The sequence below is a fragment of the Panthera pardus genome, unplaced genomic scaffold (genome assembly GCF_024362965.1).
Source record: "Panthera pardus isolate Hobbes unplaced genomic scaffold, ASM2436296v1 HiC_scaffold_25, whole genome shotgun sequence".
NCBI classification, from domain to species: domain Eukaryota; kingdom Metazoa; phylum Chordata; class Mammalia; order Carnivora; family Felidae; genus Panthera; species Panthera pardus.
Genome location: NW_026526821.1, coordinates 11029125 through 11050881, shown reverse-complemented (window position 1 = coordinate 11050881; position 21757 = coordinate 11029125). Strand labels below are relative to the sequence as shown.

The window sequence follows — 21757 nt, the reverse complement described above, 5'->3', positions numbered from 1 at the left end:
ATCGTGCTGAGATGGCCATGCCCCTCCGCCCAAGATAGAGAGAGGGACGTGCTTGAAGGCCTGTCTACTTCCGGGCCCTCTGTCCCGTCTCCCTCCACTCATTCATTCGTTCATTCCACGGATGTTTCGGGAGCACCTATTAGGTGCCAGGCCCTGTGCCGGGTGCTGGGAATCGGCAGTGCGCGTGGGGCTCACAGTGCGAGAGCAGCACTGACCTCCTCGTGCGGAAGACAGCCCATAACTGAGCGGCAGAGAATAAAGGGCACCTGGGAAGGTCGACAGGTGGATGAGGAAGATCAAGCAGGATAGGGGGGAGTTGGGGGGAGAGGCTGGTGTGCGTTCTTTAGAGAGGTGGGCAGGGAGGCGAGGGAAGGGGCAGCCTCGCGGTGTTCTTTGGGAAGGGCATTCCCAGCAGAGGGATCTGCAGGTGTGAAAGCCGGAGCTGGGAACCGGCTGGGTGGGTCAGAAGGGCTGAGGCCCCTGTGGCTGGGGGCGGTGAGCAAAGCAGAGAGGTGGGTGACGAGGCTGGAGAGGAGGGCGGGGCCTGGGTCACTCAGGGCATTTGGGCTTTGTTCTCGATGTAATGGATGGCCACTGGTGGACTCAGGCAGGACAGTGAGGTGGTCAGATTTGTGTCAGAGCGTGCTTCCTGCTGCCGGCCCAGGGGAGGGGCCGTGGCCAAGGCAGTGGCGGCTTTGTGATGAAGAAAGCAATGTTGCCCTGCCTGTGAGGGTGACAGCAGGCTGTGGCCGTGCCCTGGGGGTGAAGCCCCCTCCCTGTCCGAGCACAGGGGGCTCTGATGCCCTCGAGCTGAGGAAATCTGTTGGCAGGCTGGGGGTCTCTCTGTATGATGCATCACCCACACTACCTGACATTCCCGTCGGAGGGGTTGCCTTTGCTTCCCAGACTCCCCAGGGGACCATGGCCACCTTCCCAAAGCATCCATCCTACTCTACACGTAGATTCAGGTAAATGACTTAAAGCATTTTTTTTTAAAAGAATGTGACAATAAATGTGGATAGAAAAGAAAATCCACAGTGGTTTTAAAAAATAAAATGAAGCGACTTCTCCTTTATAATCAGCGATGCTGACAGGCCCCCTTGGCATCTACTTAACTGCTGGGGTGCCTTGGGGGAAAGTCGGAGAACCCTAAGGTACAAAGAAGAGAACAGAGGATATGAGAGAAGGGAAAAGGGAGGAAGAGAGGCCAGGAACGTGAGAGGAATCGAAAACTAGGAGAGGATATGTGGTATTTATTGGCCATTTCCCCAAAGGCCTCTGTTCTCTCTCTTTTCCCCAACGCCCCCTGGGCCCCACCAGGCCTGAACGACCCAAGGAAACAGGCCCCTGTACTCCCAGTACCGGCCCTGGCTGGCTTTGCAAACAGCTTCCTCTCTTCAGAGCCCTGGGGAAGGCATTTTTCTCTCTTTTTCACTGGTTTTCTTTAATTGCATACGATCCACACTACACACAGACATTTGCTGTTGCCATTTGTATTTTTTCTCCAGGCAGGCCCATGAAGCAAGTCTTTGCTGGGCATGTTATGTACATGGTGGAAAGAACAAAGCCATCTCCTTATTGAGGGAAACAGACATGGGGGATGGGGGATGGGGGGCGGGGGTGCTGGGCTCTCGCCAGCTTCTGCTTCACTTGTGGACGCAGAGTGGTAGGGGCTCCTCTGAGGACCTTGCAGGCTTCCTCCTCGGGGTGTGGTTCCAGTCGGTTCTGTGCCAGGGCCGCGCTCAGAGCAGCACGTGCCTGAAGAGGCTTCTGATGGTGACGGCAATAGCTTCAGGCCGCAGAGGGCAGGCAGAGCTGGGGGTATCCTGGCGGCGACGGCGGCGGCGGCGGGGGCGGCGGGGTGTGTCCTCTGGGCTCAGTTGTTGTCTCTGGTGTCCGAGGAGGCACTTCCGAACAAGATGTCACTGTCGTGCGACATGCTGCTCAGCTGCGACTTGGTCTTGATGAGGAACTGCGCCCTCCGGAACATCACCCTCTCCTGCTCCTGCTTGAGCTCCAGGTAGGAGCGCGAGAAGGTGTGGAAGATGGAGGTCACCGGGAAGGCCATGAGCAGGATGCCGCTGAGGATGCTGCTGAGCGCCACCACCTGGCCGGGCGTGCTCCGGGGCACCATGTCGCCGTAGCCCACGGTTGTCATGGTGATGACGGCCCACCAGTAGCAGGCAGGGATGCTGGTGAACTCGGGGCTGTCGGCCATCTCGTTCTCGATGACGTAGAGAAGGGGGGCAAAGAGGGCGATGGCCACGCAGAGGAAGAGCAGCAGGAGCCCGAACTCGCGGGTGCAGCGGCGGGCCGTGAGCCCCAGCGTCTGCAGCCCCAGGGAGTGGCGGGCCAGACGCATGACGTACAGGATGCGCAGCGCCCGCAGGACCCGCAGCACCAGCCCCACCTTGTCCAGGTAGCTGTTGCCCGCGCCGGACTTGCGGCGGCCCGCGGAGGCGCCGTCCACCAGCAGGGTGATGTAGTAGGGCAGGATGGCCACCATGTCGATCAGCGTCAGCGGGCTCCGCAGGAAGGCGAACTTGCTGGGCGCCTGGATGAGCCGCAGGAGGAACTCGAGGGAGAACCAGCCCACGCACACCGACTCCACGATGAAGACGTTGCGGCACATCTGCGAGCACCGGCCCTGGGAGAGAGGCGGGGAGGTCAGGGGGAGAGGTCAGCCGTCCTCCCAGCGAGGCCGTTGCGTGCTGTGCCCCGGCCCCTCTCTAGGGAGGCTCCCTTCCTGGGCCACGCCGGCCAGGCCGAGGGCTGCAAGCACCTGCATCCACCGCTCTTCATCTCTCTCTGGAGGCCACACCGGGCTCCCGGATTCCAGGCTCCGCCCCCAGACCCCAGGCCCCGCCCTTGGATTCCATACCACGCCCCTGGATTCCAGACCCTGCCCCTGGATTCCAGACCCCTTCCCCGGATTCCAGACCCCACACCCCAGATTCCCTACCCCTGCCCCCGGAATCCAGGCCCCGCCCTTGGACTCCAGGCCCCGCCCCCGGACTCCAGGCCCCGCCCTTGGATTCCAGACCCTACCCCTGGATTCCAGACCCCTTCCCCGGATTCCAGACCCCACACCCCAGATTCCGTACCCCCGTCCCCGGACCCCAGGCCCTGCCTTTGGATTCCAGTCCCCGCCCCTGGATTCCAGACCCCATCCCCAGACCCCAGGCCCCGCCCTTGGATTCCAGACCCCACCCCTGAATCCCGGAGCCCGCCCCCAGACTCCAGACCCCGCCCCTGGATCCCGGAGCCCGCCCCTGGATTCCAGACCCCGCCCCTGGATTCCAGACCCCACACCCCAGATTCCAGACCCCCCACCCCCGGACTCCAGGCCCCGCCCTTGGATTCCAGACCCCGTCCCTGGATTCCAGACCCTGCCCCCGGATTCCAGACCCCACACCCCAGATTCCATACCCCCACCCCCGGACTCCAGGCCCCGCCCTTGGATTCCAGACCCCGCCCCCGGACTCCAGGCCCTGTCCCCGGATTCCAGACCCCACATCCCAGATTCTATACCCCCGCCCCCGGACTCCAGGCCATGCCCCTGGATTCCAGACCCCACATCCCAGATTCCAGGTCCCAGGTCCCACCCCTGGATTCAAGACCCCAGAAGGGCTGCCTCCTTGACTCCACCCCTGGAGTGTCTGATAGCTGTCTCAAACTTATGCCCCAAAGTGGCTCCTGATTTTTTTTAAGTTCTTTTTATTGATTTTATTGGCTATAATTGACACTTAATATTGTGTAAGCTTCAGGTGTACAACATGTTGATTTGATACATCTATAATATTGCAATATGATTACCACCACAACCTTAAGCTAATACCTTTATCACCTTGCGAAACTATCATTTCTTTTTTGGGGAGTGGAAACCCATCAAGATTTAGCCTCTTTGGGCTCTTGCTTTCCCCTGCACACCTGCCCACCAGTGCTGTCCCTTCTTAGCTATCCACCTTTCCAGTTGCTGGGGTCTGGGAGACTCAGCCACATTCTAACCCCTCTCAAATGATCCTCAGGAAATGTGGTTGGTTCTTCACTTAAAATTATTCCGGGGCATGTAGGTGGCTCAGTCGGTTAAGTGTCCGACTCCTGATTTTGGCTCAGGTCATGATCTCTCGGTCTGTCGTCACAAAGCCTGCTTGGAATTCTCTCTCTCCCTCGCTCTCTTCCTCAAAATAAGTAAATAAACGTTAAAAAAAATAAAATGATTCCAGAATCAAACCACTTCTCATATGTCTGCTGCCCTCACCTTGGTCCAGCCACCGTTCTCTCTTGCCTGAGAGAGAGAGTCGCAGGCACCTCTTTCCTGGGATCCCTGGTCCCTACAGTTTATTTTGCACACAGCCAGAGGGATGCTGAGAACATGAATCAGATCCTATCCATTCTCTGCTCAGCACCTTCCATGGCTCACAGAGATAGCTTGGAGTCCCTTCTGGGACACATGGCCTTGCGCTGCTACCTCTCCCACTCCCTAGCCCCCCGCCTGCCCTGTTCCTGTGCTCCGGCCTACACCCGGGGCTCCCTGCACCCCCAAGCCAGGCCTGGAGTTTCTGCTCCCCCTGTGGGAGTCTTCTTCCCGGAGACACCCACGTGGCTCTGCCCTCCTTTCCTCCAGCTCTTTGCCTCATTATCACCTTCCCAGGGAGGTCTTTCTGATCCTCGCCCTGATTAAAAGTCCCCTCCTCCCTTTGTCCTCCACCCTGATTCCCCTTTTCCTGCTCTATTTGTTCAGAGGGCTCATCATCTCTTAATATGCTTTATAAGTTACTTATCTGTCATGTTTATTGTCAGTTTCCACCCTCCACCTCCCCTGTTCCCCTGCCCCAGCTGATTATAGCCCCACAAGGAGGGGCAGCTGTGTTCTCTCTCTGTTCACCCTCAGGACCCCAGTGACTGGAACGGCCTGGCACGTGACAGGTGACCAATTCATGTTGGTCACCAGAATGGATGGAAGCACATGGGACTGGCGTTTATTTATTTATTATTATTATTTTTAAAGTTTATGTATTTATTTTGAGAGAGACAGAGAGAATGTGAGCAGGGGAGGGGCAGGGAAAGCGGGAGGATTTCAAGCAGGCTCCAGAGTGGAGCCCAAGAGGGGCTCGAACTCCTGAAACTGTGAGATCATGACCTGAGCCAAAATCCAGAGTTGGACGCTCAACCCACTGAGCCACCCAGGTGCCCCGGGAGTGGCGTTTGGATGGGAGTGCCAACTCAAGGCCAGGTGGGCAAAGGGAACCCAAGAGAGGTGGGCACGGGGGTGGGGGGTGGGGGTGGAGGCCTGCCAGAGAACACAGCTGTCCTGCTAAGTACCTCCTGACGACTGTCCCAGGAGAATTCAGGCTGCTGCCTCACCAAAGTCTGCAGGGGGGCTGGAAATCTGGAGTTCTGCGTGAAATTCCTGCGTTTTAAATGTTGCGATAATTCAATACAGAGAAAACACTCTGTGGGCCACTCAAACGCATCTGTGTGCCGCATCGGGCATGCGGGCTGCCAGCGGGTCTCTCTGGTCTGCAATGGGACTGGGCGGGTAGACCGTCCCCAGTGGCTTCAGACCTCCGTCTGACAGAGTGGGCAGGTGCGTGCCAGCCTGGGGCACCTGGCATTCCTGGGCACAGCTGGGTTCTAGGAGGCTTGCGATAGCAGCTCTCTCTAGGAATACGTTAGAGGCTGGAGAGATGAACTAGGCCTCGGTGGGGCTCTGAGGTCCCGGTCCTCTGTGATGGGAAGCCCCCTCCTCTAGAAAGCCCTCCTGGAGTGTGCCCCCTCGAAGTATCCCCAGCACAGTTGGCGGGCCTCTCCTGAGAGCCCCCTTGGCTTGGGTCTCACGCTCAGGGTCACAGGGGTATCCCTGTCCCTCCTGCACTGGACCTGAAGTCCCTGTAGCTGGAATACTCATTCTGGTCACCCTGCGATGCCTGGCGATGCCTGAAGACCGTGCAACACACTCAAGGGTGTGCTCAGGGAGCAAGTGAAACAGTGAATCCCACTGGTCTCCAAAATGAAGTCAAACAATGGCATTTTCGGTGAATCATGAAGAAGGCCGGGCATGATTTAAAAAAAAAAAAAAAAAAAAAAGCAAGGGTCAGAAGTTGAACAGAACAGTGGCTTTATTAGTATTTTCCTGATAAAATCAGGATTGCCTATGTTGGAGCGAAGAAGAAATTTATGCTACACACAGGTGCTTTCGGACAGGTCTCAAACAATGAGCCTTTTCTCTTTCTTTTTTTGGCAGGTGCATGTAATCCTTATGGTTAGCACTTCCTGCACGCTCCGGCACCAAGCATCATTCCAATCACTTCCCGTAGACTCGCTCAGAAAGTGAGGCACAGAGAGGTTAAATAACTCGCCCACAGACACACAGCCAGAGTGGACAAAATGGGATTCAAATTCAGGCCATCTTCATCATTCCCCCTTCTGCTCATCAAAAATTAATTTTACTGGTCGAGTGCTGTTTCTTTTTAATACTTATTTTAAAAATTCAAAGTACAGGGGTGCCTGGCAGCTCAGTCTGACTTCGGCTCAGGTCATGATCTCACGGTTCACGGGTTTGAACCCCGCGTCGGGCTTTGTGCTGACAGCTCAGAGCCTGGAGCCTGCTTTAGATTCTGTGTCTCCCTCTCTCTCTCTCTCTCTGCCCCTCCCCTGTTCGTGCTCTGTCTCTCTCAAAAATAAATAAACATTAAAAAATTAAAAAAATTTAATGTATAAAAAAGCCCTAGAAACCCCCCATGTATCATGAATGCAAGAGTTGGTGTTACTTCCTTCATAACATATGTACGCAGAAAAGTCCTTGTGTGGTGAGCAGTTCCAATGTTCCATCAGAGTTCACGTGAAGCACTTAGCACATGCAGGGTACACAGCCAGTGCTCAATAAATGCTGGCTTGGCGCTATTTTTATGTTGAGTTCACACAACCATACCTATTTCTCCATTGCCTATTCAGTTTGTACCTGTCTGAATGTTTTGGTCTTGAAACTTGCTTCTAGAATCGTCCCTCCCCACCACCCCTCCTCCCACCCATATGGGGAAAGGGTCCCAACTCAAAAGCCCAAAGGTCTCATACACTACGAAGCTGAACCGGGGAGCACACACTTTCCGTAGACTCACCGCCCCCCAAGAGCTGCTGTGTGGACTGCACAGGGGGCACAGGCCAGAAGGCCTGCTGTATACATTTTGAGAGGCTGAGAGTTCAAATTTTGAAATGAAAAACACCTCCTTTTATTTTTAAAAGTTTTTAGAGTTTTTTTGTTTCTTTTTGAGAGAGCGAGAGACAGTGCGAGCAGGGGAGGGGCAGAGAGAATGAGAGAGAATCCCAAGCAGGATCCACACCCTGCTAGCACAGAGCCAGACGCAGGGCCCGGACTCTTGAGCCATGAGATCATGACCTGAGCTGAAATCGAGAGTCAGATGTGTAACCGATGGAGCCATCCAGGCACCCCCAAAACACCTTAGTTTTAAAAGTTGGCAACCAAGTCAGACTTTTATGGAGCACGGTACGGGCCAATCACACACTTCCGTGGGGCTCCGTGGAGTCCCAGGCTGCCATGTGGACCCCGTACTTCCTGGTTTAAGACCACAGGATTTGGATGCAGTCAGACCTGGGTCTGGGCAAGCTGCTCTGCCTCGGCATTCTGTCACGTGGGTATAAGAACCCCTCCTATACCGGGGTGCTGGAAGTTTCACTGAGAACTTGAGATTTAAGGAGAACTACAGCCCAGCCCCTGGCTCCTAGTAATTGCCTGCTGTGTGCTACCCCCGAGACCTGAGCACACACCTCAGTCAGGCCATGGAGCAAACACTTTACACACATTTAACACAGAGATGCTCACTATTTGAGCACATGTGCACACACACATACAGCTACCAATAAAAATGATGTTCAGGACCTGGAAAATGGTTCTGGGATATTTACAAAATATATAGATACATATATTTATAGACATATGTTTTTTAGGTTTACTTAATTGTTTTGAGAAAGCCGGAGACAGCACAAGCGGGGGAGGGGCAGAGAGAGTGGGAGACAGAGAATCCCAAGCAGGTTCTGCACTGTCAGTGCAGGAGCCCGGTGTGGGGCTTGAACTCATGAAACCATGAAATCATGACCTGAGCCGAAACCAAGAGTCGTATCCCTAACCAACTGGGTAACCAACAGTCACCCAGGTGCTCCTTAAATATATTTTTTACAACGTTTTATTACTTATTTTTGAGAGAGAGAGTGTGGGGGGGGGGTGCAGAGACAGAAGGAAACAAGATCTGAAGTAGGCTCCACGCTGATAGCAGAATCCCATACGGGGCTCAAACTTACCCCCAGATCATGACCTGAGCTGAAGTCAGAGAAAGCTCAACCGATGGAGCCACCCAGGCACCCCATTCTGGGCTATTTTTAAACACGGGAATTAGGAAGGCTGAGAGAGGGATCACGTGGGTGAAATAAATTTTGAGGATATATTATGTGTTTAGCCCAGGGGCAGGCACATCATAAATCACATCATCCATGTACTACCCACTCATTTGCTCCTTCCCCAGAGCGGCTGAGCACCTTGTCCGGGCTGGACACTGTTCTAGACCCCGGGGGGCACAGCGCACACCGGGAGGGGCCCGGGGCTCATGTGTGAATTCGGAGTTGGACAACACGCGTGGAAACAGGCGGTCAGAAGGGACTGGAGATGCTGCTCAGCCAGCGCAGGCCAGGAAGGCCTCCTGGGGGAGGGGACAGTGCGGGCGCGGAGGGTGTGGGCGTCCGGGAGGGAGCGGCCTGCAGGACTGCTTGGTGTCCCGAGTGCAGAGACCCTCCCCGCAAGCAGCCAGCCGGGCCCGCGGCTCTTACCTGCTCCTCCTCTTCCCGCAGGCTGGGCAGGGTGCTGATGGACAGGTTGACGGCAGTGACGGTGACGAAGAGCACCGAGAGGCAGGCGAACACCTTGCCCGGCAGCCCGGAGTGCGGCCTCTCCACCATGTCGCGCAGTCTCCGCATGCAGCGGCCCAGGCGGCCCTCGCCCTCGGCCGCGCCCTCGCTGCCGGGGTCCTCGCTGGACGGCGGCTCGTCGTCGTCCTCCTCCGCCCGCTCCACCACGTCGGCGAACTCCTCGATCTTCTGCAGGTAGCGGCGCTTGCAGCAGCCGTCCAGGCGGTCCTCGGCGACGCCCCAGTACAGCAGCTCCTCCTGGAAGGACAGGGCGCACATCTCCCGCAGCAGGCGGAGCTTGCCGGCCCGCAGGAAGGTCAGGATGGTGCCGAACGCCCCCGGGTGGCGGTCGAAGAAGAACTCGTTGCAGGTCACGTCGTAGTCATCGCACACGTTCAGGATGTCGTCGAAGTTGGTGCAGGCCTTGAGCTGGCCCAGGCGCGTCAGCGGGAACTCCTCGAGCGTGGTCCAGGGCAGCGAGTACTTGATGCCGCCCACGTTGATGATGATCTGCCGCCGGCGGTCGTCGGGCTGGCCGCCCTGGCGGGGCGCGTCCTGGGGCCGGGGCCGCAGGCGCTGCGCGCGGCGGTAGAAGACGCCCTTGAGGGACTGGCCCTGCGGGAAGAAGGCCGGGTGGAAGGAGGCGTCCGAGGCGCAGCTCAGGGCGCTGTAGTCGTAGTCAGAATTGTCTCCCGGTAAGAGGGTCATTTTGGGCCTTCACATCCCCCTCGGGCCTGGGGGGAGAAGGGAGGAGAGACCCTCAGCGACTCCAGAGCCTGGGCAAGCAGTCCCGAGGCTGCAGACATTTGCTGTTAGGGACCGAACTGTGTCCCCCCGGATTCACAGGGGAAGCCCTGAGCCCCGCGGGCCAGCAGTAGGAGGCAGGGCCTGTGGGGGGTGTGTGTGTGTGTGTGTGTGTGTGTGTGTGTGTGTGTGTGTGTGTGGTGGGTGATTAGATTTAGATGAAGTCATGAGGGGCGGATGAGTGCCCTTCTAGGGGGGAGGAAGAGACACCAGAGCTCCCCCTCTCCCCACCTTGCGAGGACACAGTGGGAAAACAGCCCTCTCCAAGCCGGAAGAGAGTCCTCACCAGAAGCCAAGCACACTGGCACCTTGAACCTGGCCTTCCAACCTCCAGAACCGGGAGCCAGGCATGTCTGTTGTTTCCGGCCCCTGCGTGGGTGTTTTGTGACAGCAGCCCAAGCTGACTAAGACATGCACTTACGAGTAAAAAGACCAATAGTGTCATTCAGCCTTTATTGCACACAACGATTCTTCCACACCCCCCTCACTTAGGCCATCAAAACTTACTGAGTGCTCCCGTGGGCCAGGCACTGGTCTAAGCACTGGGGGTTTGCACGGAGTCAGACAGGGTCCCCGCCCCCGAGCCGACATCCCAATGGACTGCCACACGACATCTGTACTATTACCTACCTAATGCTTTGTTTTAAATTAGCCTGGGTTTTTTGTTATCATTGTATTCATGTGGCTTGGAAAGTCAGTTTAGTGTAGACCAGGGGTTCTCGGGCCGATTTTTGTTCCCAGGTAGACGTGTGGCAATGTTTTGATTGTCATGACCGGGGGAGGCCGCTGACATCTAGTTGATATGGGCCAAGGGTGCTGCTCAACATCGTATGATGAGCCGGCCAGACACCACAGCAGAGAATTCTCTGGCCCCCAAAGCGCACGGTGTGAAGGTGGAGAAGCCCTGATGTGGTGGTTCCTCATGGCCTGGGCAAGTAGTACTTAACCTTGACCTGTTTCCATTTCCTCATCTGTACAGTGGGTAAAACCACTTGGCCTACTTCCTAGAATTACTGAGAGGATTCCATGAATGATGTGCATAAGAGCCCCTCATAACAGTGGCTGGCACATAGATACTCAATCATTTTTGTCTATTATTACTGTTTGTGTTTATCTGAAAGGGACACCTTGCTTTGCCTCCATAAGTGGAAAACCTGTATCACTGGCCATAAATAACAGGCAGTGTCCAAAGAAACGCATTAATTATCACAACAGTGTCACAGCTGCTCATGTATCAGCAAACATCATTTTGAGGAGATAGGGGTGAACCGGACAGGCATGCCCACTCCTCCAGGAAAAGTTCCTTGGCTCTTCTGGGTGAATTGAGTCTTCCCACGCCTGTACCTGGGGCATTATCTTTGCCATATCTGTATGCAAGCCTGGCTCCTTTATAAGACGGCTTGCTCTGTGGGGCAAGAACTGGGCTCGATACTCCGCTCCGAATCCCTGCGCCCAGCACTGTAAGAGCTGAAAGGGCTTCCCGAATGAGGCCAACGTGATGAAGGCACTTCTGAGAACCTGAGGTCAAAATATCTGCTCGCACAGGCCCTGTCTTTCCCAACCCTCAAAGCTAACCAAGGCTATGTATTCGTTCATAGCTCATGGGCTGAATTTGGCTCACAAATATTCTGCCTGGCTTGGAGATTTTGAAATGGAGGAATTTTGTGTAAAAATTTATATTCTTGGTTTCTCTTGAAAAAAAAATCAGACACTTGGCAACATTTGGCCTAAATTCCGGCTGAGAAATGACCGCCTCCTGTCGGCAGGGTGTGCATGCTACAATCCACCACAGTCCCCACCCCTCCCTGTTATCTTTCTCACAGCCACTCCCCTTCACTCAGGTCGGTTTCCTTCCTGGCCCCTGTAGGCATTTGAGTTGGAGACCCTAGATGATGGCAACTGAGCTCTCCAGAATTAAGCCGATCCACAGGAAAGTATTAACAGTCTAATACTCTGCTTTTAAAAATCATCATCCTTCCCTCCAGCCCAGTACCCCGTGGAAGCAAGTGGTACCAGCAAAGTCCATCAGTGCCAATGGAAACCCATTGCCAATACCTGAGCGTCAATCTTTGCTACGGACACGTTCAGGGAAAATGCACGAGCGCTCACACGGGTGCACATACACCTGTATGGATGGAAAGAGTTCAGCAGGAGCCGGGCGGAGAGGAGGGGAGTCCATTCGAAAGAGGCTCCCATCCTCACAGAAATTCTTTTACATAAAGCAAATCGTCACTCCACTCATTTGTCTTTGGGGAAAGTGTCACAGATTGGGTGCTGGGAAACTAGGGGACACCTGTGTTTGAAATGAAAATGATTTGATTTTAGAGTGTTGAGAATGTTTCTTAACTTCGCCTAAAATTGGAACCGATCTCCTCAGGCACAGCCTGCCAGAATCCTTCGGGGGAGCGAGAATAATCCCTTTCAGGCACTTCACATTAGCGGTACCGCTTTTCAGCTCTGCTGTCTTCTCTTTGCCACCAAAGACAAGAAGAGAAGCGACATTCTGTTTGGCAAGAGTGGTGGCGGAGGAAAAGGAACATTCATTCCTCTTGTCCTGCAAGCTCTGAAGAGCCCCTGTGAAACCCCCTTGGCTGTAATCACCTCTTCCAGAATGTCTTCTTTCAACCTGTAGCTTTCCCGCCGGCAGAAAGCTCCCCCAATTAGAGATCCCTCGTTTCTTCCTCTCCTGACTCATGTCAGTTGTGAGTCAAAGCCTCAGCGTCCTATGTGGAAAGTTATCCTGTTTAGTGTGGAGAAGGGAACAAGAGCATACTATACAGTATGGAGAAGGAAAAAACCCACTTCGTTTGGTCTGCTAGCACGTGGAAGGCCAGATGCTAGGGTTTGCTAAATGAGGAACGGGTACGCTTCTCCTTGGCCTTTGGTCTTGGGGACACCTCGTCTGATGGGTGTAGGGAGATGGCTCTGCATGCTAGACTCTAGAGTCTCGGACGAAGTCCAGAAATCAAAGAGGCCCCAAAGCCCCGCTTCTGGAAAATACTGCCGCTTTTCACCCAGCCTGACACCCTCCTGAGAAGTTTGGTCTTTTAAAATTTCTCTCCGGTGTTATATCTGTCAGTTCCAGAGCACCGTGGATTTTGGAGATTTTGCCTCTGAGGGGCTGTGGACGGTTGGGAAGAGAGCTGTCCGAGAAAGGGGCTGTGAGGATAAGGATGAGGGGTCCAGGACTGTCATTCTGCACTTACTGCGTGTTGGGCCTGTGACAGGTCTATAGGCAAAGCAAAGACAGACCCAGCCCCTGTCTTAAGGGAGTGGACATTCTAGTGGTGGAGGCGGTCCCTAAGTAAGATCATTTCAGGAAATAGAGCAAGAAAACGACAGCAGCATGAGCTGGAGGGGTCTGGGAGGGCTTCTTGGAGGAGGGAACCTCGGGGCTGAGGTTGGACGGGAAGGGGCGAGGGGGAAAGAGAATGGATTCCAGTGGTGCCATTCACCGAGGAGACGCTAGGTGGCGCCATGATGAGAACGGAGTTAGGGACAGCATTTGCTGGCTGTGGGATGCGGGACAGGAGGGCAGGTGGGCAAAACCGGGAGAGAGAGCAGCGGTGAGGGTGGCTCGCATGGGTGGGTGGATGGACGGAGGGTCGGATGGAGTCAGACCACACCAAAGCTGACCTGAGGATTTTGTGTGTTTGTGTGTGGGGGTGGGTGGGTAGTAGCATCATCAGCCCTGGCTGGGCTGCAGAGGGCGGGAGGACCAGGCTGGCAGAGAAATGGCGAAGCCCAGAGGCTGAGGGGCTCCCCGTGCCCAGCACCCACTTCCCTATCGAAGCCGCACTCCACACCAGGTCTGGTGAGCACAGGTAGACACCATTGGTGGGGCATGTGTAGGCAGAGTAACGCGACCCCACCTAGATGTCCTAATCCTGATCCCTGGAGCCTGTGGATATGTTACATTACACTCGAGGAGGGATCAAGGTTGCCAATCAGCTGCCTTTGAGATGGCAAGATGATCCCAGATTCTCTGGAGGCCCAAGCAATCACGAGGGTCCTTAAAAGATAGAAGAAAGAGGCGGGAAAGTGTGACAGAGGCAATGCGATGTGAGGAAGACGCGACTGGCCTTGAAGACGGAAGGGGCCACAGGCCGAGGACAGCAGGCCGCCTCTAGAAGCTGGTAAAGGCAAGACCTGACTCTCCCCCGGGCCCTCCAGAAAGGAACGCAGCCTTGCCGAGACACCTTTATCTTAGCCCCGAAACGCCCATTTGCAACGTCTGTCTTCCAAAATGTGAGGTAGTTAAGTTTGTGTTGTTTTCAGCCACTCAGTTTGTGGTACTCGGTTACCGTAGGAAAGTAACACACGGGATGTTGAGAAAAACCAGGTCCTACTCCCGCTCTGGGGTCAACCTGCTGACTACTCCAAGCTGGAGCAGAAGAGCTCACTGGCTCTGAAATCAGGAGACCTGGGTTCCAGGCCAGTCACTCTGACCTGGGGGAAGTCAGGCCTCTCAGATTCACTAGCCATATCTGTAAAATGGGGACACGACCAGCTCCGACCTCCTTGACTTACGGTGAGGACTAAGGCAGGTGACCTAGGGTGATGTGCTTGGCCCAGTGCCTGACACACGGTGGACCCTCAAGGGACACCTGCTGTACTGTTAGCTAGAAGGGAGGTCTGTCATCTTTCTCTCCACCAGCCAAGGGTGACTCCTTTCTTGACCCGATCCAGTGGGATCTGAACCCAGCATTTGTCTGACCCCCCAGAGCCCACTGCTGGAGGGAGTACAGTCTGGCACAGTCTCTGGGAAAGCTGTAAGGGGTATTGAGGGAAGTGATGCATGTTGCTGCAGTATGACCCAGGGATCCCAGTCCCGGGTAGATTTCCCAGACCTAGGTCCACAGGGATTGTGGCACACAATACTATCTTAATTGTACTCAGATCCTTGACTCAGGGTCTGCTTCTGGGGAATCTGATCCAAGAGAGGAACAAGGCGCAAGAATGCATGTCCTGCGTTGCCTGTGGTGCTAGATGTCCCTCGGTGTCTATCCCAGGGTGGGGGGTGGGGGTGGGGAGGGATGGACAAGCGAGTCGTGGTAGACTCCTATACATTGCGGAGGAATTAGAAGCATTGAACTAGATGTAGGTTTAGTAACACATTTAGATCTGAAAAGCATGATGCCGAGTGGAAAAGAAACAGAAGTTTATAGCACTATGCTATTTATGTAAATGAACACACACACACACACACACACGTACGTTACATATTTCACAAAGACTCAAGCACATGGAAGGATCTATATCAACCACAGGGAGGATGCCTGGCAGGGCAGGGGGGAGGGGACAAACAGGGCGGCTGGAATGAGGGGAACCATGAACAAGACAGCCTGTGGCATCGGCCAGTGATGAAGAGCGGCATGAAGGTAACACAACTCTGGGAGTTAATCCAGGTAAAGCAAAATGCAGAGCACAAAACCAGCCAAGTCACCAGGTTCTGAATTGCCCCTAGGGCTCAGTGGAGATACAGATTCTTAGGACCATCCCTAGACCTTCTCAGTCAGAATCTCTGAGGTTGGGGAGTAGGAACTGGCATTCTGATTGGCTCCCTTAGAGATTCTCATGTGCGCTCAAGTTCAAGGGAGACCCAAAGAGTGGACGCCTTGAAAACCTGGAGATCACCCCCCTCAGGGGCCAGGGGATGCTAGAGCTGCTCTGGATTTTGGTAGGGAGCCCCCTGGCCAACTTTTCCATCTCTCTGGAGGTTCGGGAAGGCTCTGCGGTACCCAGTAGAAACCCTTCTGGTGTGAGAGAAAACCTTCTGCACTGGGGCCGCCTTGGTCAGATTCCCCTTTGTGAGTCTACAGATCTGCTGAAACTCCCCATGCAACTTCTTTTCCTTCCCCTTGGGAGAGAGATGGTGTGCGCAAGTTATGACAGAGGGCTGAGTACTCATTTCCGAAAATAAAGTCATTTAAACCGTAAGGAGTCCTGAGTGGCTGAGGCTGCTCAGAGCCCATGGGGCCGCTGTGTGGTCAGCGTCTGACTACGAATGGAGGTACGAGACCTGGGGGTGGGGGTAGGAGGGGAGAACGGGATGGGACGAAGGTCCAAGTCCGGCTTGCCTGGCCGCCCCAGCTGCTCCTGCTGATGAGCCTTCGGCCTGAGACAGCCATCTGCACCCACCGAGTCACCGGCCCTCTCTGAGCCGCTTTCCTCCCTATGATGTGGGGAGGAGTGTGCCTACCTCACAGGGCTGTTGTGGGGATCTGGTGAGTGGAGCTCTTCTACGGGAAGTAACAGTGCTGCCCGACTGCTCGCCCCCATGGCCGTGTCCCGTCAAGGTCACGAATGGGTCCCATAAACTGCTGCGCACTGATCCCGACTGCTCAGACGCCTCCCGGCCTTTTTCACAAACCACTGGTCTCTCTTGCCTCTGTTTTCCAGCCCTGTGCCGATCCCTCGGGACGGAGCTGTCTGTCCCTCTTCTGAGTGGGAGGGGGGATGCAGGGAGAGCGCTGAACACTCACAGCGCTGTAAGAACGGCAACCACGGCCACCCTTAATTGCACACTCAGTGCTAGGTGCTGTGCTGAAAGCCTTAATTGAGTGAGTCATGTCAGACATGACCATTAACACCCCCATCTTATAGATGAGGAAATTGAGGCTTTGAGAAATAAAAACTCATGATTCTGGTGACAGAAGTGATGAAGCCAGAATCAATCTTCGCCTATAGGACTCCAAGGCAAACCGTCTGTATTTCACTGCTTCCCTGGATTACTGGTTCCTGGGAGGAGGGAGAGGTCTCCACCACCTGCAGCAAGCTAGGGACTGGATCTCCCATCTCTTATTTTCTATGGACAAGCTTTTGGAAAGTCTTTTGTGGGGGGGGGGGGGAGCAGACAACCGCCCACGGGGGGGGGGAACACATTTATTCCTATTGTATATTTTCGCAACAGCAGAGTTAAGATATCAACCAAACCCTTGATGTTGTCAAAGTCTGAGGTGCCATTTTGGCCTCAGGGCAGGAGAGCTCTCCTGTGGTGTAAACGGGTTCCAGCCAGAGGTGAGGGTGTGGCCTCTGGGCCACACTGCCTGGTTCACCACTTCCTAGCTGTGTGCCCTTAGGAAAAGTGACTGCACCTCTCTGTGCCTGAGTGTTCTCAGCACACTGGGGTAATTATCCCACCTTGTAAGTGCTTGGAGCTGTGTCTGCGCATGTTAGGGCTCTGTGTTTGCTAGAAAGGCTTTTGTGTCGCAAGCCTGGCACCTCCCCTTACATTTCTTTAGAGGACGAATGTGAAGTGGAAAACACCTGTCAGAAGAGGGGACTTCAGCGCTGGCTCTCCTCTCACCTGGCACCCACATCAAGTCATCCACTTGGTTGGACCTCAGTTTCCCCATCTGTAACATAAACTGAAGAGGCAAACCCCTATGGTAGGCACAATAATGGTCCTCCTAAGAGGTCTATGTCCTAACCCTCGGACCCTGAGAATATGTGGCCTTACGTGGCAGAAGAGATTCTGCCGGTGTGACTAATTAAACCCATGATCTTGAGGTGGGGATATGAGCCTGGATTATCTAGGTGGCCCCGCCGTATCACAAAGCATCCTTAAAGAGGGAGGGAGGCAGGAGAGTCAAGTCAGAGAAGTAGATGTGATGACAGAATCAGAGGCCGGAGTGATGTGGGGCCAGGAGACAAGGATGCGGGCAGGTTCTAGAAGCTGGAAAGGGCAGGGAAATGGATTCTCCCCCAGGAGGAACACAGCCCTGCCGACCCCTTGATTTTAGCCCAACGAGGCCCATTTTGGACTTCCGATCCCCCAGTCTGTAAGATACTAAATTTGTGTTGCTTTGAGCGGCTACGTTGGTGGCAAGATGTGGCAGTGGGGACCTAACACAACCTCAAACGCCAACTTGCTAAACGAAAAGCATTTCTGTCCTGAGCAGCTCAGGCTTTCGCTTCTTTTACTCACACCACGATTCTCAACCTGTGCCCTCACCCCAAGATCTCTCCACTCTGTCCTTGCCCTGCCAGTGCGGCTTCATCTGTCAGGGGTCGGGGCTCCTGGCTGGGCTGATTCAGAGGCGGGTCATGCTGCATTAATTCCCAATTAAAGCATTAAAATGGATCCAGCCAGCGGGCTGGCCCAGGTCCCAGCACGCTGGATCTCCTCGAGATGCGGCGCCTGCATGGAGACTCTGTCTGTCTTAGTCACCTGCTGTCCATCCTTGTCACAAGGCAGCCGTGCCGGGCGGATCTCAGTCCTGCTTTCTGAGAGCCCAAGACACTGGTGGGAGTGAAGTATTTGAGGGAGAGCTGGCTCTTCCCTCCATCTCCACCTGCTCCCCAAAAGAAAATGTGCCAGAGTCCCTGCACCCCTCTATAAAAAAGACAGATTGGCCTCCGGAGTCTCCTTATTCTGCTTCTGGCAAAATAACACCCAATGCACATCTGTCTTCCACTGGAAGCTGTTCTGGGATGGAGGCAAAGGTTCTTTTCTATTTGCCTCCTCGCAGCCCCGAACCCCGGGAGCACAGGCATAAGCAGAGGAACAGTCTGGGGGAGCAGCGAGGACCTGGGACAGCAGGCAGGGGACACTGCACACGCAGCCCTTCTGTTCCTTTTCCTTTAATAGGTGTTAAGGCTGCAGTGCCTGTGGCACGGTGTGGCGGGGCAGTGAGGAAGCAGGGAGAGCCTGGCTGTACCAGCCTGCCCTGGGGAGACACAGGTGTGATGCAAAGCCACCACAGGGCAGGGGCAAACCTGAGGCACAATGCAGGTCCTGTCGGTGGCCCACTCACTCTGTGTTCTCATTCTGCCAACCAAATACTGTCTGCTCGATGATAAAAATGGCCAACAGTGATTGAGTGCTCGCAGGCTAGACTTTCCTGCCTCTCCCTTTTTATTCGTCCTATTTAGAGTGGCTTTTCCAGCCACCATTTTCCACCCAGGGACTACATTTCTGGGTTTAACAAACCAGCCAAGAGTGGTTTCCCAGACCCCCTATGTCTTTGGCAACCGGAAATGCTGACTCTTCATCACGGATTTGGAAGAGGGATGTGGAGATAGGACAGCCCAGTGAAGACACTTTTTTGGGGTCCAGGGGGTTAATTTCTAATTTCTGGTTTGAGTGTCTTAGCCCTGCACCCGGGGGGGGATGTTCCCTGGAGGCATCTCTCCAGCCTTTTGCCAGGACCCAGCTGTGTGTCTGATGCAGAGAATTCAAAGTGGCAGTGGGATGGGAGCCTGGCTCCCAGATCCACCCCAACCAGGCTCTGTGGTGCCCCCAGCCTGGGTTCTCAGACCTTGGGACAGGGGTCAAGGCTCCCTTGTTTCCAGCACACGCACAGTTGCCCACAGGTTTGGAGACCTCCTTCCACTGGAATGGACTGCTTTAGGGAATGACCCATAAGGGCAATCCCCAGAGGCCATCCTAGCCTGTCTTTCTAACTCACCGTCCCTCACTCCCCACTCGGCAGGGGCCTCTGCAGAGGTCCAAGACAGAGGACACTGGGGCCAAGCTCAGGTCCGGGAGAACCCCAGAAGTCCACTCAAGAAAGCCAGCGTGCCCGGGCCACCTGTCCCTCCCCTGGCCCCGGCACTGGCCCCAGGTCTCCGGCAATGCCAAACTTCCCCCGAAGACTTGCTCCCCATAGTGGCTCCGACTGCTGTCATGTGTGTGGGTATCAGACACACCCTAGTGAATAAAGCTCTGCTCAGATTCATAGAGGCAGGAGCCCCTCCACCCCCCACCCAATGAATCAGAGCAGCTCCCGCTCCCTCCTGGCACCTCCCCGCTGTGCCTCATCTCAAGGTGTCAGTGAAGGAGGTCAGGTCTCCATGTCTGTCTCATCCTCTGGGTGACTTTGGTGCCTGGCACCCTTTAAGTGCTTAAGAAAATGCTGCCTGAACAGACAACTTTAATGAACGGTCATTGGTGGGAGCCTGCATTCATCAGTGTTAGATCAGGATTTGTCAACCCCCTTCCCCATGATCGGCCTCCCCTACGGAGCTTTTTGAAGACATTTTCTTCCTATCCAAGGAACCTATTCCAGCTTTCCCGCTCCCCTTGAGAATGAGCGCATTACAGGAACCAAGGAAAAGGCCATTCTGCTTCTGCCTATACACAGGGGGGCTGCTGCAGTCAGCTACCCCTGCAGGCTGGGGCCTCCTCACGGCAGGGGCTGGGTCTCAGTCCCTACTTCTCTCCAGGTTGCAAGATGCTTCCACCCTATCCCACCCGCATCCCATCCCTCTCCTTCAGTGTTTTCTCCCCAGCTCAGCGCCTCAACAACTGTTAAGGGAACGAAATAATGCATGGGAGGCACTTGGCTTGGCGAGCTGCGCACAGTAGGTGCTCAACCCAGGTTTGTTCTATTCATGAATGAATGAACTTCTCTCTTTTCCTTTGGCACCCAGACTCCAGTCCGTCCAGGCCGAGCCCCTCCTGGGTATGGAGCCCCTGAGGCTAAGGAGGCGACCACCACTTTTCCTACCAGCAGATGCTAGAGGCTCCAGGGAACACAGCCGTCTTGGGATCCCGAGCGCCAAGCACACAGTGGGCGCTCAATAAAAGCTTGAGTAAATGAATGACTTAGTAAAGCCCATCTGCACTGGTGGAGATGCTGCATTCTGTGCCTAAGGCTGGAGTGAATAAGCGAGTGACGCCCCCTCCCCCCCCCCCACATCACCTCTCCCCAACACTCCCTCCACCCGGGATCCAGAAACCTCCGCCACAGCCAGGATTGCGCCCCTGCCCCGTCACCGCGGCGGAGCACGTCCGGCACTTCGCACCCCGGGGGACCGCTCGGGAAGAACTGAAGCCGGACCCGCACCGTGACGGTGGCGAGCGCGCCCCGCGCCGCCGTCCGCAGCCGCTGCCGGGTCCTCGGTCGCCCCAGCCTCCCAGCCCCGCGACTTTCGGTGCCTCCCCCCCCCGCAGGGGGAGCCCGGGGGTCACGGCCACGTGCCCCCCAGCCCGAGCCGGAGCCCGAGTGTGCCGGCGCGGGGGCCGCCGCGCGCAAAGTTCCCACCTCAAGTTCCCGTCACGGCGTCCCCGCGGCGGAGTTGGCCCGGCCGCGGCCGCGGTCCCCCTGGGCTCGGCCGGCGGGTCCCGGGCGAGGGCGCGAGCAGGGGCCGGGAGCCGCCCGGGGCCGCCTCCCGGAGCCGCGGGCAAACTTCGGCCCCCGGGCCGGCTCGGCTCCCGCACTCGGACCCAGGGCCGCCCCGCCTCCGCCTCCCGGTCCCCGCCGGGCTCCGAGTGCGCCGGGAGCGCCGCGCCGCAGCCGCCGAGGGAGGGAGCGGGGCGGGAGGCGGGACGGAGGGAGGGGACTGCGCGCGGGGCGGGGAGAGTGGGCGCGCGGCGGAGAGCGCGGCGCTGGCCTCGCCCCGCGGCCCGGTTCCGCGGGGGGCCCGCGCCTCGGGTGGGCAGCGCTCCGCCCGCCCCCTGCCGGAGCCCCGCCGGGGCCGCGCGCGCGCGCGCGCGCCCCTCCGCCCCGTGCTCCCCGCCCCCTCCGCCCCGCGCGCGCGCGCCCCCTCCGCCCCGCCGCCCCGCCGCCCTGCGCTCGCCGCCCCTGGGCCGTCCGCGCCCCACCTCCACCCCCCCCCCCGAGGTCGCGCGCCTCGTCACGTGCGTTCCCCCCGCGCCTCGGGCGCCCTGCGGGTCCTGGACCCCTCGCGCTGCTGTCCCAGGGTCTCCACGTGCCACGCAAAGTCCCCGCATGCGCTTCAACCTTCCGGGGGCCACGGGCCGTGCTTTACCGCGAGGTCCCGGGGCACCGTTGCCCTCGGGGCCCTCATGTCACCGCGCGACAGGGGCGGCACGCGCCTGGCGGCGTCAACTTCTTAGGGACGGCACCTGCCGCGCCGGGAGCCTTTCCCTCCTGGTCCGCGTGGCCCGGCCGCCGCCGGCACCCCTGGCCGACGCGGGGCACTCACACCGGGCCCTGGGGTCCCGGGGTCCAGCGCCCAGTGCACAGGCAGCCGGTCAGGAGCGACGCCTCGCTTCGAAATTGGTAGGAGTCGCGCTTTTGCTGGGGGGTTGGGTTGGAAGGCTGTGCCCGAGGGGGCGCCACGG

At 56.5% G+C, this 21757-nt stretch overlaps 1 protein-coding gene across 1 annotated transcript; it reads right to left on the bottom strand.

The window, feature by feature from the left end:
- Positions 1-1477: 1477 nt before the first annotated feature.
- Positions 1478-21162, bottom strand: KCNG1 (potassium voltage-gated channel modifier subfamily G member 1). The gene is made up of 3 exons (XM_053890133.1): positions 20715-21162; positions 8842-9653; positions 1478-2647 (listed from the first exon to the last, which is right to left on the bottom strand). The coding sequence occupies exons 2-3, from the start codon at positions 9625-9627 to the stop codon at positions 1877-1879; spliced, it is 1557 nt and encodes a 518-aa protein (XP_053746108.1). The 5' UTR covers positions 9628-9653; positions 20715-21162; the 3' UTR covers positions 1478-1876.
- Positions 21163-21757: the final 595 nt, after the last annotated feature.

What these genes read in the sequence shown, in the direction of transcription:
- KCNG1 (XM_053890133.1), bottom strand. Translation starts at nt 9,627, where the DNA reads ATGACCCTCTTACCGGGAGACAATTCTGACTACGACTACAGCGCCCTG. An exon ending in TGCGGGAAGAGGAGGAGCAG is followed by an intron (nt 2,648 to 8,841) that starts GTAAGAGCCGCG and finishes CCTCTCTCCCAG; the next exon opens with GGCCGGTGCTCGCAGATGTG.